General features: G+C 41.9%; 1 protein-coding gene across 1 annotated transcript in view; it reads left to right on the plus strand.

Annotated features, from left to right (window-relative positions):
- Positions 1–20,126, plus strand: part of LOC134358441 (tyrosine-protein phosphatase non-receptor type 13-like) — a 426,694-nt gene that overhangs the window by 345,506 nt on the left and 61,062 nt on the right. Inside the window, exons 35-38 of the mRNA XM_063070670.1 lie at positions 2,129–2,173; positions 4,557–4,631; positions 5,361–5,422; positions 5,712–5,876. Coding sequence (XP_062926740.1) covers positions 2,129–2,173; positions 4,557–4,631; positions 5,361–5,422; positions 5,712–5,876 — 347 coding nt within the window. The remainder of the gene's footprint in view (positions 1–2,128; positions 2,174–4,556; positions 4,632–5,360; positions 5,423–5,711; positions 5,877–20,126) is intronic.

The raw sequence follows: 20,126 nt of genomic DNA on the forward strand, positions 1-20,126 counted from the left end.
TTCTGTTGAGCAGTGTCAAAAAAGCCAAATTAAATCCACTGCGATTCAATGTTGTAAAACAATAAAGCATGAAAACTTCCAACAGGGTGTGAATAGTTTTTATAGGCACTCTATAAAATACCACCAGGTTCAAGAAGAGTTACTTTCCTACAACTACCAGTAATGTAAATTGACCTGCACAACCACAATCCTACCACTATGGGCCACCTTGGACTTGTTTCTAATGGTACTTTTTGCACTACTGTCTTGTTTTGCACAGTCTTTTTCTTCACTGTCTTGTATAATTGATGTTCTGTGTGTTGTCTCAATCTATGTGCTTGTGATGCTACTCCGAGCAGCTTACCCATTGAACCTCTACCTCACCATAATTGTTCACTAAAGTGATGGAAATGGAAGAGCTTACAGAGGGAGGGTGAGTCCCATGAAGATTACGAATCTTAAGATCGAGGGATTGCTTAACCAGAAACAAGTTATCGAATCAGAGAAATAGAACAATGCAAATTGAGAAACAGGTGACAGAGTGACATCACTGATGCTCCTGGAACCAATTCTTCATTGTCCTTTGGTTCATGATGTACAAGAGGGTGATTTAACAAGACTAGATAGCACAGGATGTTGCAGAGTAAATCCAGTGGAAAGGGTTCTACTGCATACGTTGAGTAAATTTGAAATCTCTCTGAAGCCTTGAATCTGGGAAAACGTATTTAACACTGGCTAGAATCCAACAGCCACACTGTTTCTGTGCAGTTATTAAGCTATAACTAAGGATATTGCCCATGCCAACATAACAATCTGGATCACATCACCAAAAGGAGAACGAACATGAAGCAGAAATAATTCCAGTTTACATCAATGTCATTAAAAAGCGTATTTCTTTAGCTTTATAAGTAGGGGTGTAGTGTACAAAAGCAGCAATAGGTTTATCCTCTGGTGGAATTGCGCCTCCACTCTTTAAGAAAGAGAGTCAATACTTTGGAGAAAGAACAGAGGAGATTTAGCAGGGAACAGAAATTAGTGAGGGATTTCAATTATATGGTGGACTGAGAAATGTGGTGAAGGATAGGGCTGACTTAAAGTGAGAGCTTTGATGTTTCTGAAGGCAAACAGATTGAAATGTTAGCATAATGTTACTAGCTGATAATCCATTAGGAAACTGGGATAAGGAATTGCTAGTACCATCCAGTGACATGATGGAAGAGAATACCTACTGCAATACCATAAGAGCTAGTGTTCAGGAGGTGGGGAAATACAGGAGATATACAGGTATATCAGGAGGTGGGGAAATACAGGAGATATACAGGTATATCACTACCGTGTGATCCACAACGGATCATAGATTTAAAAAAAATCTTATCTGTCTCAGTTCCTCCCCAGTCCTGCATCAGCCCAGAGACAGTACACAGTAGTCAGGCAAATCCATGTGTGGTGTATGTGTAAATATGTGTGGTGTGTTTGTGTAAATATGTGTGGTGTTTGGGTATGTGTCAGGGTCAGTGCATGTATGTCTGTATACATGAGTGCATCTGTGTATGAGTGAGTGTGCATGTAATTTTAGGCCTTTGTGTGTGATTGTATGTTGGGGTGAGTGTGACTATGTCTGTGTAAACGTTTGCTGTGTGTGTAACTGTGTGAGCGCAGTGACAACTGACAATGAATGGTGGGAGTGGGAGCACAAGTCTTGATTATTAAATATTCAAACATGGTCACAGTTATGTATGGTTCTTCTGTTGTTCAGAACCAAGACTGCAGCAAGGAGTAAAACTCTAAGTGTGAGGTGTTAATGTCGATATTTATAATAAAGTACATCCAATGGAGTTACTGTTACTCTGTCAGACTAAATTGCCTGAATTGATGATATGTCAATCAATTAAAACCGGCACTCCAAATTTAATGCCTGATATTGCCATTGTTGCAAAACATCCTGAGTGCTGTCTGGCTCTGAGTCATGATTCGTACAAGTACTGTGTATGTACAGTATGTGACAGCACTGTATCTTCCACTGTGCCCCTCAGGAATCAGATTGGGCACTGCCAATTGGCTGGTGACGCCACTGCTGCCCCTCTGCCTTGTGGCTGTGCTTTGCTGCTCTCCTGCCTTGTTTTCTTATCTTCTATTCTTTAATTTCTAGGAGCTGGAAGCCGTAAGAAGGCTAAAAATTGCTTGGCATTAAAAGGCAAGTGCAGATACTCTGTTAAGTAGCCTAATGCATGTTCTTGATCTCAATTTCTTCTGTCTTGATAGTTCAGCTTGTGTCAACACTTTTCACAGCACTTTATGCAGTGCAGTGTGTTTTTAAACCTATAGACAGCAGTTACTTAACAAGCACTATCACGCTGAATCCTTTGGCAGTAGAGGAGGACAATCAGGGGAATCTGAAGGACATCACCATTGGTAGTGACACGTCCAAGTGTGCTGTGTTGAAATGCCAGTTCTGATGATTGACCCTAACCCGTGATGTGGAAATTAAACTGGCAACCTTTGGAGCCAGAGACACGAATTCTACTGACTGAGCAAACAGACAACTTGTATCTTTGCACCTTAGGGTTTATTTCAGAAGCTGGCAAACTTGTCTGGGAGGATCGGACCAGCTGGTCCATTAGGCTTGCCCCACGCTGATGCCCAGGGCAACACGTTTGCACCTAATCCCATTTCATTTCAATAAAAAAATAGGCTGTCCTTGGATGAGTTGCTGCGGTAACACGGTGCCTGCTCTGGTGTACTCTACTGACATCAGAGAGCGATATTCATGGAGACAGCTACAATATAGTTCCCCGAAGGCCTGTGATTAAATGCATGCAATAAGACGTGTTCCTAAGGACAACCAGAAATGCTAGCCATGTCAAATACTGAAAGATATTCTTAAATGAGATGGTGCTTGTTCTTTTCCTGTATCCAGAGACTAATCTGTCTGGGCAGCACCTGATTTGGTGCAGCTGTACAGTTAGTAGAGCTGCCGTTTCTGAGCCTCAGTAGCTAGGTTCAGCCCCACATTCTGGGGCTGTCTGTATGGAGTTTCCATGGCCTCCCTATGACTGTGTGCTGTGTGGGTTTCCTCCAGGTGCTCGAGTTTCCTCCCTTATCCTAAAGGTTAATTGACTGCCGGAAATTACTGCTGGTGTGTAGGTGAATCTGGGTGGAGTTGATGGAAAAGTGGGGAGAACAAAATGAGATTTGGTGTCGGGGTTAGGGGTTGGGATAGAGGCCAGTCTCTGTGCTGTACAGTAGAGCACAATGAATTTACTGCAAGAAACTACAAAACGAAAAGCCATGGTGTTGAAATGTCCCTGTCATTGCCAGTGTTAAATTGGGAGCAAACTGTCCTGTTCGCTCCAAACTGGACCCCATCCTCCTTCTTCACACCCTTACCCCTTTCACCTATCACCTCCCAGCTTCTCACTTCATCTCCCCTCCTCCACCCACCTAGCTTCCCCCTCACCTGGTTTCAACATCACCTGCCGGCTTGTACTCCTTCCACTACCCCTGCCTTCTTATTAAAGTGTTGGAGCCTCTCGCATCAAACGCTTCACTCACTGCAAATTCAGCCATCTTCAATGGGACCCTACCACCAAACACATCTTTACCTCCTCCCCGCACCCCCACTTTCCATTTTCTGCAGGGATTGCTCCGTCCATGATTTCCTTATCCATTAATCCATTAATATCCCACCTGGCACATCCCTGCAAGCGGTCAAAGTGCTACACCTGCCCATTCACCTCCTCCCTCACCTCCATGCAGGGCCCCCAAACAGTCTTTCCAAGTGAGGCATCACTTCACCTGGGAATCTTCTGGGGTCGTCTTCTTATCCAGTGCTCCCGATGCGGCCTCCTCTACATTGGTGAGATCTGACATAGATTGGGGGACCACTTTGTTGAACATCTCTGCTCCATCCACAAGAAAGCAGAATTTCCCAGTGGCCAACCTTTTTCATTCCCATTCCCACTGGTATTCTGACATGTCAGTCCGTGGCCTCTTCCCCTGCTATGATGAGGCCACTCTCAGGTTGGAGGAGCAATACGTGATGGCATGACCATTGATTTCTCCAACTTCTGGTAAATTTTTCCCACCCTTTCCCTTTTCTTCCCCACTCTGGCCTCTTCTTCTCACATGCTTATCACCTCCCCCTCGTGCACCTCCTCCTTCCCTTTAATCCATGGTCCACTTTCCTCTCGTATCAGATTCCTTCTTCTCCAGACTTTTGCCTTTTCCAGCTATCAGCTCCCACCTTCTTACTTCATCCCCGCTTTCCCACCCTCCTGGCTTCACCTATCAGCTTCTAGCTTGTCCTGCGCCCCCTCCACCACCCCCCCCCCCACCTTCCTATTCTGGCTTCATCTCCCTTCCTTTCCAGTCCTGATGAAGGGACTTGGCCGTAAACATCAACTGTTCATTCCTCTCCATACGTAGATGCTAACTAACCCACTGTGCTCCTCCAGTATTTTGTGTGTATTGCAGTGGGTGTTCAGGAATAGGGTTTATTTTATACATGGTGACTTGCTTTATTTTGTTTCTATCTGCACTGTGACTTACACATGCACCTTTTCCTTTGTGAACTCAAGGCTTTGGTGAGTGGAAACTGATATCAAAAGAAGGACAAAACCAGCCTGACCAGGAGAAGCCGCAGGCTCTGGATGGTAAGGGTGGCTGCCCTTTGTCTTAATCCAGTTTGATCTGGTCTCTCTCTGCCTCAGTAGCAAGTTGTCTGCCAAAGGAAGAGCCTGCATTCTATCTTCCAGTTATAGGACGATTAATTATTACCGGGCTGTTTGCCTGCCGCTGTAGAATGAGTGTACAGTTCTGTATCTGATCCAGTGCCTGACTGATTTCTCCTGGGCTGGCATGTAGCCTTGAGAGGTTGCTGAGTAACAGCAAGCCGGGGGTGGACGAGGGACAGGGTATTAAAGCAGTTGTATAAAATAGGGAAGAGCCAAATGAAGGACAGCACTATGAAAGATGTGACTTGCTTCGAAGCTGCAAGGTATTTGAAAACCTGTAGACATTCAACATATTTTAAAATATCATGTAGATATTTTTTGATCTAAATAACTTACTGTGGATTTTGAAGGTGATTTATCCCGATATATTAGCATAATTAATTATCTTAAAGGAAAATCAAACATCGAAACAAGATTGAAAGAGGTTAGACATAATTAATGTACCTTTCAACAACTATCTGTGTCACATAGGAATTAGTAAATGCTGTTTTGTATAAGTCATCAGTCTCACATTATACCCACATAAAAGCTTTTCTAAATTTGCTGATGTTTGACAGTTTCTTACCCATTAGGGAATGGACTCTGCTTCATAAGTAAACAAAGCTATTCCATCAGGAAGATCTTTTTTCACATTATTATATTTTTTAGGAAGGCAATCCAAGGATTATGTACGATCCCAAAATAGCTCCACTCTGCCTGCAGAATCTGAGGTATCCTGCTTCTTAAATTTATGTTTGTAAGTGCAAAATTGTTGGCATTTCTGATATTTATTATTATTGTATAGTATTTATTATTTTCTATGTAAGTACATGATCACTGTGTGAATCAAGGAGTAAATTATTAGCCAATGCTGTAAAAATGTTGTATGGCTGTTCTTTACAATTAATCATCTTGTTGATCCAGTAACAGGACCTCACCATATCTTACTGAAGGCTCGATCCTCTCTCCTATTGTGCTGGAGGTGATGAGTGAACCACAGCTCCCCTTTTTATCTTCCAGCAGAGTTCTGTAATCCACATTGATTTGGAAAAACCTACAAATGGCGGTTTGGGCTTTGCACTTGTGGGTGGTGACAATGGAACTGCTGTGCTGGTGAAGGCCATTAGCTCCAACAGTGTGGCAGGTCTGGACGGAAGGCTCAAAGTCCGTGACCAGCTTTTACAGGTAACCTCGCTTCGGGGAGATCCGGTGGCTTCCCTTGGGGCCATTGATTTGTGTGACTTGTACACATCAGCGCAACAGTCTGAGGAAATTCCGGAACACAATTGTCAAGTAGTCACTGTTGTACTATAGCAGTTACCACAGCCAAATTGCACCCAGGCCTTTCCCACCAGTGATATGCAGTGAGTTTAGTGAGGCTGTTCTGGAAGATGAATAATGAGGAGGAACTACCCTCTGTGATTTCAAATACTACCTTGATCCTAAGGGAAGACAAGGCTTATTTATCATGTTTCCTCTGAAAGCATTGCATCGCATAGATTTGATTTTTCCATCGGAACTTGGAGAGTCTCCTTAATGAGTTGCTGGATAATTGTTTCATAATTCCCTGGGGCTGTTAGGGAACTTCATTGGGAGACTGCGAAAAAAAAAAGAGGGATCAAAATCTTCTTTTTCTCTAGGAGTTTCACCAAAGTGTGGTAGGGCAGATGCTGTGGTTGGAGCAAGCTTTGTAGACATTACCAAACTGCAAGTATTCTGCAAAGGCACTTGTTCAGGAAAGGTCTGCTCATGTTCTATGCAGCGCTCAGTCATGCAACTCCAAAGGTGCTAGAAGATTGGAACTATAAAGAATACAAGAGATCTGCAGGCACTGGAAACGTAGACAGCAATAAGCTTAAATGCTGCGGTGGCTCAGCAGGTCATACAGCATCTATGAAGGGAAATAACAGTCGCTGTTTAGAGCCAAGACCCGTCATCAGGCCTAACCTGCTGAGTTCCTAATCAGCTATAAATCAAAAGTCTCCCTGGGTAACAAATAACCTGACCATCAGAAGTCGGACTTTACACCAATCCTTCTCTACATTTTAGAAGCATTGCTCAAGCTAATAATAATGATAAAATGTTTCATGGTATTCACTAATGACTGAATGCAGTATATATTCCATTATTTTAATTTGGGGAAGGATTAGGATGAAAATTTGACAAAATGATAGAATTATAGCGACAATTCAATATGGGGAACTATAGAAAATGAATGTTGAACTACAGAGAGATCACAAACGAATCTTCTAATTACCCCAGACACTGACTGAAGAGACAACTAGTTCGACAAACAAAAATAATCTTGACAGCTGGCGGTTGGTTGAAGCTTGATGTGTAAAAACTTTATAACCTTCCACCGAACATGTCATGTTAAAAGGGAGCGCATATCTTTAACATGAGCATGTCAGCCAATGCTACGTAGACTCTTCAGTTCCAACAGAGAAATCTTGGCCAGTCACATCCATGACTAATATTCCAAAGCACTAAAAAATAGAAAACTAGGAGCTACAAGTTAGGTGGATGGGTGAGTACACTTGTGTCATGCATTGAAGAAATAACCTCATTGAAGGTCTGTCTGATGACTCATGCAAAAGTCATTAAAGCTCCTTGAATTGATGAATTGGGTCTCTCAATGGATCCTGAGCCTTGTCACCATTTCTTCGACACCAGTGTTGCTCAGACACCCGGATATGGTCAACAAGGATGTGAATGGCCAGGCCTGCTAGGGTAGGCTTCTTAAAGGTGAATGCCGTTATTCAAATGCTTTTGTCATTTAGTTGGGTTTTGTTTAAACTATGGATTTTAATCATTTGTATTACTTTTCCTGCACTAATGCTTTTCACTGGTTGGGAATAATATTTTGAAGTTCATGACTTTCCAAGTCCATTTCTCATAAATTACTAATTATTTCCTTTACAACACCTAACCCACATCAGAGATTCTGTTGAAGTTTCTGGTATCAGTGCCTTATCCACATTTTGCCTGCACGCTGAATGGCTTTCAGGTTATAGACTGAGACTTTGACCTGCCCTGTCAGGTTAAACCAAAGTGCACATTCTTCCAAACCTCCAGACGCTAAATCAGATAAAAGCTGCATGGAAGAGGTGCGCAGGAGAAGCGACTGACATTCATACACACCTGTACACCTGTACACCAGGTGCCACTAACAAGTGCAAGCTGTCACTTGTTCTGTAACCCCTGGGGAAAGGCAAAAATGGCAAACCTTTTCTTAGAGCTCACGCAGCAGCATCTTCACCAATCTCTTCCTCTGACTGTCACACTCTCAGAGTTATGTACTCATTTACTTCATTTTTGCCGTCTTATCCTCAAGTCTCTCTCTATCTCCCCTCTCTCCCTCTCTCCCTCTCCATTGCATGCCACCTCTGAGCCCACTACCTTACGAAGACTCACAAGTACTCAAGACTTATTTTAAAGTCTTCTATCCCTGTTTGGGTAGACATCTATATATACCTGTAAATGCCTTCATATAATAGTAAATACTTATATATATTTGCTTTTACTTGTAAATGTCTTCATATACTGTACTTACATTTATCTGAAAATACCTTCATATACCTGCAAATATCTGCATATGCTTACAAGTGAATATACTCACATTTACTAGAAAATTCTTAATTTACACACACACATATGTAAATTAAGAATTTTCTAGTAAATGTGAGTATATTCACTTGTAAGCATATGCAAATATAACCTTTCAATTAAAGCTGTTCAGTGGAACAGTTATTGCCACATGGCCAAAGTACCTACACCCGATGCTAATTATTTCAATTGAATTAAAACCATGACATATGTATGAGCAGAAATAGGACTATTCAGTGTATCAAATCTGCTCCACCATTCGATCATACCTGCTTTATTTCTTATCTCAGACCAATTTCCCTGTAACCTTTGAAGCCCTTACTTATCAAGAACCTATCCACCACCACTTTAATTATAGCCAGTTGATCTAATGAAGATAAGGTGCTTAACTTCAGTGTCTTTAGTCAAGATGCTGATTATCCTCCTGAGGCAATAGATTGTTTTATCAGTGCAGGCATTGACTGAGTAAAGGAAAGAAGATGCAGGCTGAAGCATGGACGTAGGCACTGAGGGATGGACACAGAGCCAAGGCATCACTGCTAACAGCTGCAAGATAGATCAGTCTTTGGCTCAATACCCTGGCCATATCCATGACAGTGATTACTGATTGAAAAACTTAATTAACAAGATTCATTTGTTTATAATTACAACATGGACTAGGATTTGAGAGTTAAATTGTGAAACATAGTCATATTTGAACATTTTCTGTCCAGAGAGTTGTTGCACATGTGAGCTGCTAAGAGAGAGTGGGGGATTTTATATCTTAGTGATCAATAGGGCCTGCAACGTATCTCCCTGTCTGGAGGTTTAAGGAAGGAGAAATAGACGTAGAGTGGGCCAAGAAGAGGATTGAAATAGAGTGAGAACTCTCAATGTCAAATTGGACAATGGTTTGTTCAATCCAGTCATATTCTAATGTGCTTCCGCAATCCTGAATCCAAGTCAGTGGTTAGTTACAAAGACTACTTAGATTATAAGGTGTTGAGTAAATGAAAGAAACAATCTTCTGAAGATATAATTTTGAGTCAGCGTTTATTTGTTGATCAGTCATCGGCCAAGGGTTAAATGATTTAATTCGATGCCATATTTGATTCAGGTAATTGACATCATACAGCTAAGCAGGTTGGATAAGTAGAAGGATATCCCAATGAAAAATCAGATTTGACATCATGTGTTAAGCCTTGAACTGTAAATCATGATGTGCTATCGTTACCAATGTAAACAGTTGGTCACCAGCTACTGTTGGTTAATCAGCCTTACCTTGGACCATGGCTCAATCCCAGGTGTCATTGAGGGATCCCAGGAATTTGAACATACTCAGATCTGAACATTTTCTGCCCATAGGATTGCCGCTAACTGGCAGTGGGGCATCTTGTATCTTAGTGACTAATACTAATAGGGCCTGAAATGTACTTCCTTAACTGGAGGATTAAGGCAGGAGGGATAAATGGAGGCTGGGCCAAGAAGGAGCTTGAATTAGAGTGAGAATATTCAGTGTCAAATCAGACAGAGGGTGAAGAAGAAAAATGAAGGGAAAGCAATACTTTGCTTAGAAATACTTGCAAACATTCATAATCTTTAGGTTAGATTTTCCAGCCATTATTCTGGGCAGAAAGGATTGAAAAATAATTAGTAATAATTACCTCCAAAAGGCATTTGTGCTGTTAATTCCTCTGAATGAATTAAAGACACCTCCTCTGAAGAAGTTAACGAGGAGGATTGTAGCAATGCAGCATGAAAGGCAATACAGCTTTAAGGATGAGATACTGTATACATGAAGCCAACAACTTATGGCAGTTCATTAAGGCAGAGAAGCTGGGTTTAGTTTCTCACTTTATTGACAGCATAAGTCTTTGGTGTGTAAAGGCTGGGCTATTATGATTAAATGTAACAGGGACCTGCACCTACAATAGCTGGGCTTTGAAGTTACGGAAGAATCTCAAAGTTGACCTTTTATGGCACATTGTGAAATAGTCAGATGGTGTTTAATTCCTGTTGAGAATCAAGGAAAATGTTCCAAAATTTATATTGGTACTTCCTGTGTGTATAATGTGAAATGAATTCACAGCTTTGGAATTGGTGCTAATCAGTAATTCGTTATGAGGCATGTCTTCTAAAAGGTAGATTGTATTAACTTCACTTTGGATATATGATTATTGATGGAACTGCTATGCAGATTCGCCAAAGGATTCGAATGCCATAGGCTTTGTGTGCAGATGCTGAATGTTAAGAGTATTTATTTTGACATTCAAGATCCAAAAATACATTTAATAAAAAACCTTCTCCTGATTGTGTGTCAGATGACTAGTGGAAGATCTTTGGAAAAGCAGCAGATGATTTGTAGAAACTCAGCCACATAATCTGATTGAAGCAGATAAGGCTGAGCTAAATGCAGTCTGGTTTGGTAAGTTATTTTTAAAGAGGCTGCTCACTAATTTGTCTATCTTCAGTTTGACCTGAGATTGAAATATATTTCAAAGATAGTGACTGTAGTACAATTGGTATTCCAGTATTGATGACTTGCCCTTTCCATTGCAAATTTTGTCCTTGGCCTTTTTGAGAGCTACATAGATCATTGAAACTGCTGTAGCATATTAACATACTATGAAAGGAACAGCAACTAACAAGGGTTGGGAAGGACAGTAGGAATCTGTACCTAATAAAGTGCCTCTGCTACTGCAATCCATCCATTTTAAGAATCAATGTGTTGAGCATTCAGAGATGATCTTCTGAAAACCACCGTTGTAATGCATGCTTATATAAGTTACTTTCACCTTCCTGTCAGCTTGAACCAGTCTGGCCTTTCTCCTCTGACCTCTGTCATTAACAAGGCATTTTTGCTCACAGAACTGCCATTCACTGGATTTTTTTTTTGTTTCACCATCCTCTGTAAACTCTAGACTGCTGTGCATGAAAATCCCAGGAAATCATCAGTTTCTGAGATACTCAAACCACCCCATCTGACACCAACAATTAGTCCATGGTCAAAGTCATTTAGATCACATTTCTTCCCCATTCTGATATTTGATCTGAACAATAACTGAACCTCTTGACCATGTCTGCATGTTTTTATGCATTGAATTGCTGCCATATGGTTATCTGATTAGATATTTACATTAACGAGCAGGTCTACAGGAGTATCTAATAAGATAGCCACTGAATGTATTTTCTAAGGAGAAAACTTGAGAAGAGAACAAAGCAGCACTTCAGTCATGAATTAAATCTAACATACAAGTTAAATCCAACTTGGAATATGAAAGCATGTAAGGGAAACAAACCTTACAACTTGGTATTTATATAGCTTCAGGTACAAACAAATAGTTAACTCAGCCACTTCTGTAATAAAGAAAACATGATACAGCACACTCCCTCTAACTACAGGGAGTAAAGAGCAGAAGATTGTTGCTTTATAGCATATTGAGCAGGATACAAATAAGCAAGGCAGGAGAGAGATGGAAGGGCAGGAGACAAGCAGTTACACAGCTACAACTTCACTTTGCTCAGTGATCTCATCTGCCAAGAAGGCATAATGACAGGGTGCAGCTTGGAATAGATCACAGTCGAAAGGAAGTGTTGACTCAAGCGTGTGGTTGACCACTGAAGAAGTAATAAAGAAAACGTTCCTGGATCAATTCACTGATGCATCATGTTCAAATACTTTACATTTAAAAACACATTTAAGACTGCTCATAAATGGGCTCAATCAAATTATGCAGGCAGCTGGCCTCAGAGACTCCTAAGTGACATGGATATTTTTAATATCTATAGAAGATGATCAAATGTTCAAATATTGATTAACCTACATAACTACTGAAGATTTTTGTTCCCCAACTTGGGTTAAAGCCTAAGTAATGAAACAACTCAGGCTTTCTCTGCAGAGAACTGCCCAATAATAAAAATAAGTTGGAAGAAAATGAGAAGCTCATTTGTATCTAGAAGACCTTATGAATGGATCTTTCAAGAAACTGCTTTGTAGGCGAGACGTTTTAGTAAATTAATATCAATAAAATCTTGCAAGATTAAGAGTTACAGGTGATTAAAAAAATAATTCATAACACTGTAGTTAGCAAATCAATGAAGCTGTGTCATATGAGTGCTGAAATCTTTAGCGGTGCTCATTTTGGCCAAGGAACAGTTGAGCTTGGATGAAGTTTACATTTGGCAATGTGAATGTAACATAAGACCTTCAAAAAGGAATCCAAATTCTGCTTAGAGGTGATTCGCCACTGAGAGTTGAGGCAAGCATTTCTTTCCATGAGGACAATGGACAATGACGGAAAATATCAGTAGCCTAAGAAAGCTGTGTAACTCTTGCCTGTTGTGGATTATTCACCGCTCATGGTCAATATTTGGAAGAATTGGTCCATTCATTACATTAGTATTTGGCTATTACAAACATGAAAGAACTTTGGTGAAGGGAAGAGCTGTTGTGAAAGGCCCGAAAAGCCAGGACCTCAGGCATATGGAAGAATATCACTCAGGAACAATTCCAAGAGGTAGGAACTTGGCACATGTGTTGATCAAACGTACAGTGGTGCAGCCAGTAAAGCTGGTGGCTCACAGCTCTGGAGACCTGGATTTAATCCTGATCTCTGGGGCTCTATGGATGGATCTTGCATGTTCTCCCTGTGGCCACATGGATTTTCCCCGAATGCTCTTTCTTTCTCCAACATCCCAAAGATATGCAGGTTGCTTGGCTCTTAGTAACTACCATGTGAGAGGCAGAATATAAGACTATAAGATATAGGTGCAGAATTAGGCCATTTGGTCCATCAAGTCTGCTCTGCCATTTCATCATGGCTGATCCATTTTTCCTCTCAGCCCAACTCTCCTGCCTTCCCCCCGTATCCCTTCATGCCTGACCAATCAAGAATCTATCAACCTCTGCCTTAAAAATACATAAAGACCTGGCCTCCACAGTTGCCTGTGGCAAAGAATTCCACAGATTCACCACCCTCTGGCTAAAGAAGTTCGTCCTCATCTCCATTCTAAAAGAACTCGCCTCCATTCTGAGGCTGTGTCTTCTGGTCTTAGACTCTCCCACCATAGGAAACTTCCTCTCCACATCCACTCTATCAAGGCTTTTCACCATTGGATGGGTTAAATAGAATATAGGGGCAGATGATAGGTGAATAGGCTACAGCAAAAACTAATTGGCAATGAAGTTATTGTGTGAATCAGCACAGTCTCTTCAAGCTGATACTACCTTCTTTTATGTGGTAAAGAAGTAAGAAAACATCCCCTAATTGGTCACAACCCAGAACAGGTAAGAAAGAAAGCTACCTTGTAACAACAGCTGAAAGTAATCAAATTGAAGATGCTTGTTGCATTTGGAAGAATACTGCAAAAAATAAGCTGAGTATTAAATGTCATAACCATGTAATGAATTTAAAAAATTTAAAATTTGAATAAACAGGTGTTAACTACACAATATATATTACAGATGTTCTTGTAGGTTTAATTATCTGCTGCAAGCCAATTCTAACATTATGATACAGCAAGATGAAAAGCAATGAGACTGAAAACTTACAAGATGAAGAGTCTAATGGCTAGCATTTTGTTACACAGTCCTCTGTTTTAATGTGATAATATTAGTTCATTTGTCTTTATGAAAACTTTGGCATTCTAATTATAAATCTATACATATGATTGTGCTCTGTTGTGAGAAGTAATGTGACTGATGGAATAGCTAGTTTTTTTGCCTATATTATTAGCTTACATTGTTCAGGATAATGGGCATTACCATGGTAACTGAAAGTTACACCCTGCTTAAGAAAAAAAATTGCAATGGACAAATCCAGTGAACTTTTTCTGCAAGCATTAGAAGCAAAGGTGACAACATAACTCAAACCTTACACTGGAATACTTAAAATACAGATGCTTCATGTGACATGAAACCTTCTCATCACGCATGAAGGGAATCAGACCAAAATATCGACTGTTTACTCTTTTCCATGGATGCTGCCTGGCCTGCTGAGCTCCTCCTGCATTTTGTGTGTGTTGAAACCTTCTAAGCCGGGACTACCAAAGGACCCGGCAGCTTTTATTTTCCCTACATTTATCACTCTATTAATGCCTTTTCTGAGGTCATAAATATAGTGTCCTGCTGCCACAGCAACAACATACCGACCCAAATCAGCAACTACTTCTTGCAAAAGTTGATGCTTCCAATTGAGAATTTGGTTGGAGATGTTTGGACTTGTTAATGGCTCATAGCTCCTCAACACGTAGTTCAACAACTGTTAAAGTAAATTAAGGCCCAAAACAGAACTTTTTCTGACTGTCTTATCAGAAATTATTAAAAGAAAAAAATGGATGAAAAGCTTCAGGGGAAGATTGTGACTTGCCCAAAATAGGAGCTGTCCGAGTACAGCTCTTCTTCAGCTGATAGTCTCATCATAACTTCTGTTTAAAGTTTATTAGATAAATAAGTGAGTAGAGGCAAGGAGTACAACTACATTTAGTCATAGTCATACTTTATTGATCCCGGGGTAAATTGGTTTTCGTTACAGTTGCACCATGAATAATAAATAGTAATAGAAATAGTAATAGTCATGGAAATAATAACTAGTAATAGAATAGTAATAGAAAAATAATAATAAATAGTTAAATAGTAATATGTAAATTATGCCAGTAAATTATGATATAAGTCCAGGACCAGCCTACCAGCCTATTGGGGGTATGATCGCCCAGTCGCTGAGTACGTTTAAGACCGAGTTAATCAATTTTGGCCATGAAGAGAAACAGGGTTCAGGCAAGGAAGTGGATAAGTAAAAGCTCATCTATAATCATACTGAACATCAGACCAGTCTCAGAGGTCTGCAGATCCACCTCTGCTGCTGTATTGTTGCATTTAAGAAGAAGGAAATTTGAGATGAATCACCCCGGAGACCATGATGAGGGATAACTCCCATGCAATTGTCCTCACCTGAAAGAAAATGTACAGCCAGGCATGGGAAAGGACTGAATATTGACATCAGCATAACTACAAATGGACCAAGGAGGTCGCATGCCAGTGTACTGATGTTATGGATGTAGTTTTCAGCTTCAGTTCTTGAGTAGATCAATATTCTGAATACTGTAGAGCATAGGGAACCAATGACTAGTTTATCACCATTACTGAAGGCGTGACACCTGATGCTAGTTTACAGTTACTCTGGACTCACTGATTACAAAAGACTGAAACTGGGCTCTGTTATGTCACATTACTTTAGCAAGAAAAATTGTAGAGCTGAAGCCATATTATTGATCCCTTGAACAACCTTGTTCCAATGCTTAGAATTAGGAAAAAATAAACAGCGTCAGAGACACAAGTCCATGTTCCAAGATTTCCCTGGTAAAGCCCCGCAACTATTCCTCCACTACACTGATGACTGCATTGGTGCTGCCTCATGCACCCATGCTGAGCTTGTCAATTTAATCAACTTTGCCTCCAACTTTCATCCTGTCCTTAAGTTCGCTTAGCCCATTTCTGACACCTCCCTCCTCTTTCTCGGTCTCTCTGCCTCCTCTGTAGGCAAACTGTTGACCAACATCTTTTATAAACCTACCAATTCCCATGGTTATCTTGACTAAACCTCTTCCCGCCCTGTCTCCTTTGTCTCCATTGTATTTGTTCCCCCGATGTGACATTCCTTTCCCGGACATCAGAGATGTCCTCCTGCTTCAAAGAACAGGGTTTCCCTTTCCTCCACCATTGGTGCTGTCCTCATCCACATTTCCTCCATTTCCTGAGCATCTGTGCTCACCCCAACTTCCCGTTGCCTAACAGCGATAGAGTTCCTCTTGTCCTTACCTACCACTGCAATGAGCCTCCACATCCCACGTATCTTTCTCCACAACCTCCGCCATCTCCAAACGAATCTTATCACCAAACATATCTTTACCTCCCCCCCCCCACTCTACTTTCCACAGGAGTTGCTCCCTTTGTGAATTTGTCCCTCCCCTCTAATCTCCCTCTGGGCACTTAGCCTTGAAAGCAGCCTAAGTGCTACACTTGCCCATTCATCTCCTTCTGCTCCATTTGGGGCCACAAATAGTCCTTCCAGGTGAAGCAATACATCACGTGTGATTCCACTGGGGTTGTGTATTGTGTCCGGTTCTCCCAATGTCCCAATGAGACCCGTCTTATGTTGGAGGACCGTTTCTTGAGCACCTCCGCTCCATCTGCCAAAAGCAGAATTTCCCAGTGGCCAAACATTTTAATTCCTATTCATATTCCTCCCGAATGTTAGTTCTCGGCCTTCTCTTGTGCCACAATGAGGTCACCCTCGGGGTGGAGGAGCAACACCTTATGTTCCAACTGGGTAGCCTCCAACTTGATGGCATGAATATCAATTTCTCCTTCTGATAAAACAAATATTCACAGCCCCTCCCCACTTCTTCTATTCCCCACTCTGGCCCTTTACTTTTTCTCATCTGCCTATCACCATCCCCCCCACCCCCCCCGCCCCCGGATCTCCTTTCTCCTGTGGTCCACTCTCCACTCCTATCAGATTCCGTCCTCTCCAGCCCTTTACCTTTCCTATCCACTAGGCTTCACTTCATCTATCACCCTCTAGCTATCCTCCTCCTCCTCCCCCTACCTTTTATATCTGTCATCTTCCCCCTTCTTTCTGAAGAAGGGTCATGGCTCAAAATGTCGACTATTTATTAATTTCCATAGATGCTGCCTGACCTGCTGAGTTCCCCCAGCATTTTGTGTGCATTACTTTAGATTTCCAGCATCTGCAGAATTCCTCGTGTTTATCAGAGGCACAATGTTGATTGCCGTTTAATTCTGGTAAATATTTTTTAACCATTATAAGCAAGAGATTGACATTAGGCATATTTATTTAATACTATGCTGATCTGTAGATGGATAGAAATATGGAAACATAGAACAAAGAGATGATCATTGAGACCTAAAGGCATTCTGCCTCATTCAGCAAAATCTGTATGGTTCATCCACGTCAGTATGCATCTATGCCTTCTCCATTATATTCTAGGCATGCAGAAGCAGCAGCTTCTCCTATGTTGTCTGCAGGCGGTTTGAGCACTGGGAATTTTCAGCTCCTTATCTCATCATATCCCAAGATTACATATTAAACCACATTGGAGCTTAGAACATGGAAATTAGATGCTCATTAATCATGATCATAGAGTTCAGTGTCATATGATCCTTAGAGTTTCAAACGTTGGTACAATTAACAGCATGAGCAATTTGTGCCACACATTTGAACCCTTTAAAGTCAATTAACTTTTTCAATTCTTGATCACTCGCTCTCTTCCAGCCAGCAGCAGGCAGTGATCAGTAAAATTACATTCACTCCAGTGCTCAATGTTCGCTTTTACCAACAAGCAAAAAAAAAATGCAGATTTCCAAGGAGCCCCTGATGCAGAATATATCAAATAAATATTTAGTTTTCACTGATTTGATATCGGTGCCACAGTTTTCATGTTTTTTGAAGAACATTTTACTCAGTACTTTTTAAAATTGCTCAGTCTAGCACATCGAATAGTCCCAGTGCCAGGGATTATGTGATAGAACCATGTAGAATTGGAATTGGTTTATTATTGTCACAAGTACAGAGGTACAGTGAAAATCTTGGCTTGCATGTTGTTCATACAGACCAGTTCATTACACCGTGCATTGAGGTAGAACAAAATAAAACAGTAATAGAATGTAGAATAAAGTGTAGCAGCTGCAGGAAAAAAAAGTGCGGATCAGGTAGATACTAAGGTGCAAGATCATAACAACGTAGACTGAGGTCAAGGGTCCATTTTATCATAGTAGGAAACTAGTCGAGAGTCTTATAATAGTTGGGAGGCAGCTGTCCTTGAGCTTGGTGGTAAGTGCTTTCAGGGGTTTGTACCGTTTGCCCGATGGGAAAGGGAAGAAGTTAGGATGTCCAGGGTAGGTTGACTGCTTTACTGGAGGCAGCAAGAAGTGTAGACAGTCCATGGAGGGGAGGCTGGTTTCCATGTTATGCTGAGCTGTGTCCACAACTCTCTCCAGTTTCCTGTGGTCAGGGCCAGAACAGTTGCTTTACCAAACCACGATGCATTCTGTGGAGCATTGATAAAAACTGGTGAGGGTCAAAGGGGATATGCCAAATTTCTTTAGCCCCCCCCAGGAAGTAGAGGCATCATTGAACCTTCTTGGCCATAGTCCAGAATTCAAAAGACATTTCAAAAGTAGGAGCAGGGGGGCCCAACACCAGCGATCCTTAAACCTGCTGCAGATCGTCCTGGTAGTTGATATGGCTGCAGATTAACAGGAAGAACACAATGAGCGATGCTGCACTGGAGAAGGACAGAGCCCTCGGGATGAATACGAGGACTATTAAAGAGCAAAATGTAGAGATAAGGCTTGGACCCAGCAACAGATGAGGATTACACTTACTGCTGGTTAAGCTCAGGACAACCTCATGTTCCAGTTTTGATGTGTGGCATCTACAGTTCCCCTTGCAGGAAGAAAGTGAGTTATCAAGATCTGAAAAAGCTCATTCTCAGAAGAATGCAACACACTCTTCTTCAACACAATTCCTCCGTCTCCACCGCATCTGCTCTCAGGATGAGGCTTTTCATTCCAGGACGAGGGAGATGTCCTCCTTTTTTAAAAAAGGGGCTTCTCTTCCTCCACCATCAACTCTGCTCTCAAATGCATCTCCCCCATTTCACACACATCTGCTCTCACTCCATCCTCCCGCCACCCCACTAGGAATAGGGTTTCCCTGGTCCTCACCTACCACCCCACCAGCTTCCGGGTCCAACATATTATTCTCTGTAACTTCCGCCACCTCCAACGGGATCCCACCACTAAGCACATCTTTCCCTCCCCCCCCCCGCTTTCCGCAGGGATTACTCCCTACGCGACTCCCTTGTCCATTCGTCCCCCTCAACCCTCCCCACTGATCTCCCTCCTGACACTTATCCTTGTAAGCAGAACAAGTGCTACACATGCCCTTACACTTCCTCCCTTACCATCATTCAGGGCCCCAGATAGTCCTTCCAGGTGAGGCGACATTTCACCTGTGAGTCGACTGGGGTGATATACTGCATCCGGTGCTCCCGATGTGGCCTTCTATATATTGGCGAGACCCGACGCAGACTGGGAGATCGCTTTGCTGAACACCTATGCTCTGTCCGCCAGAGAAAACAGGATCTCCCAGTGGCCACACATTTTAATTCCACATCCCATTCACATTCTGATATGTCTATCCACGGCCTCCTCTACTGTAAAGATGAAGCCACACTCAGGTTGGAGGAACAACACCTTATATTCCGTCTGGGTAGCCTCCAACCTGATGGCATGAACATCGACTTCTCTAACTTCTGCTAATGCCCCACCTCCCTCTCATACCCCATCCGTTGTTTATTTATATACACACATCCTTTCTCTCTCTCTCCTTTTTCTCCCTCTGTCCCTCTGACTATACCCCTTGCCCATCCTCTGGGTTTTCCCCCCCTCCCCCTTTTCCTTCTCCCCGGACCTCCCGTCCCATGATCCTCTCATATCCCTTTTGCCAATCACCTGTCCAGCTCTTGGCTCCATCCCTCCCCCTCCTGTCTTCTCCTATCATTTCAGATCTCCCCCTCCTCCTCCTCCTCCTCCCATTTTCAAATCTCTTACTAGCTCTTCCTTCAGTTGGTCCTGACGAAGGGTCTCGGCCTGAAACGTCGACTGTACCTCGTCCTAGAGATGCTGCCTGGCCTGCTGCGTTCACCAGCAACTTTGATGTGTGTTGCTTGAATTTCCAGCATCTGCAGAATTCCTCGTGTTTGCGTTTTTAAACACACTCTGACAACATTTCATCCCTTTAGTGCTCATCGTGTTGTAGGCTCAGT

Source organism: Mobula hypostoma, chromosome 18 (genome assembly GCF_963921235.1).
Source record: "Mobula hypostoma chromosome 18, sMobHyp1.1, whole genome shotgun sequence".
NCBI classification, from domain to species: Eukaryota; Metazoa; Chordata; class Chondrichthyes; order Myliobatiformes; family Myliobatidae; genus Mobula; species Mobula hypostoma.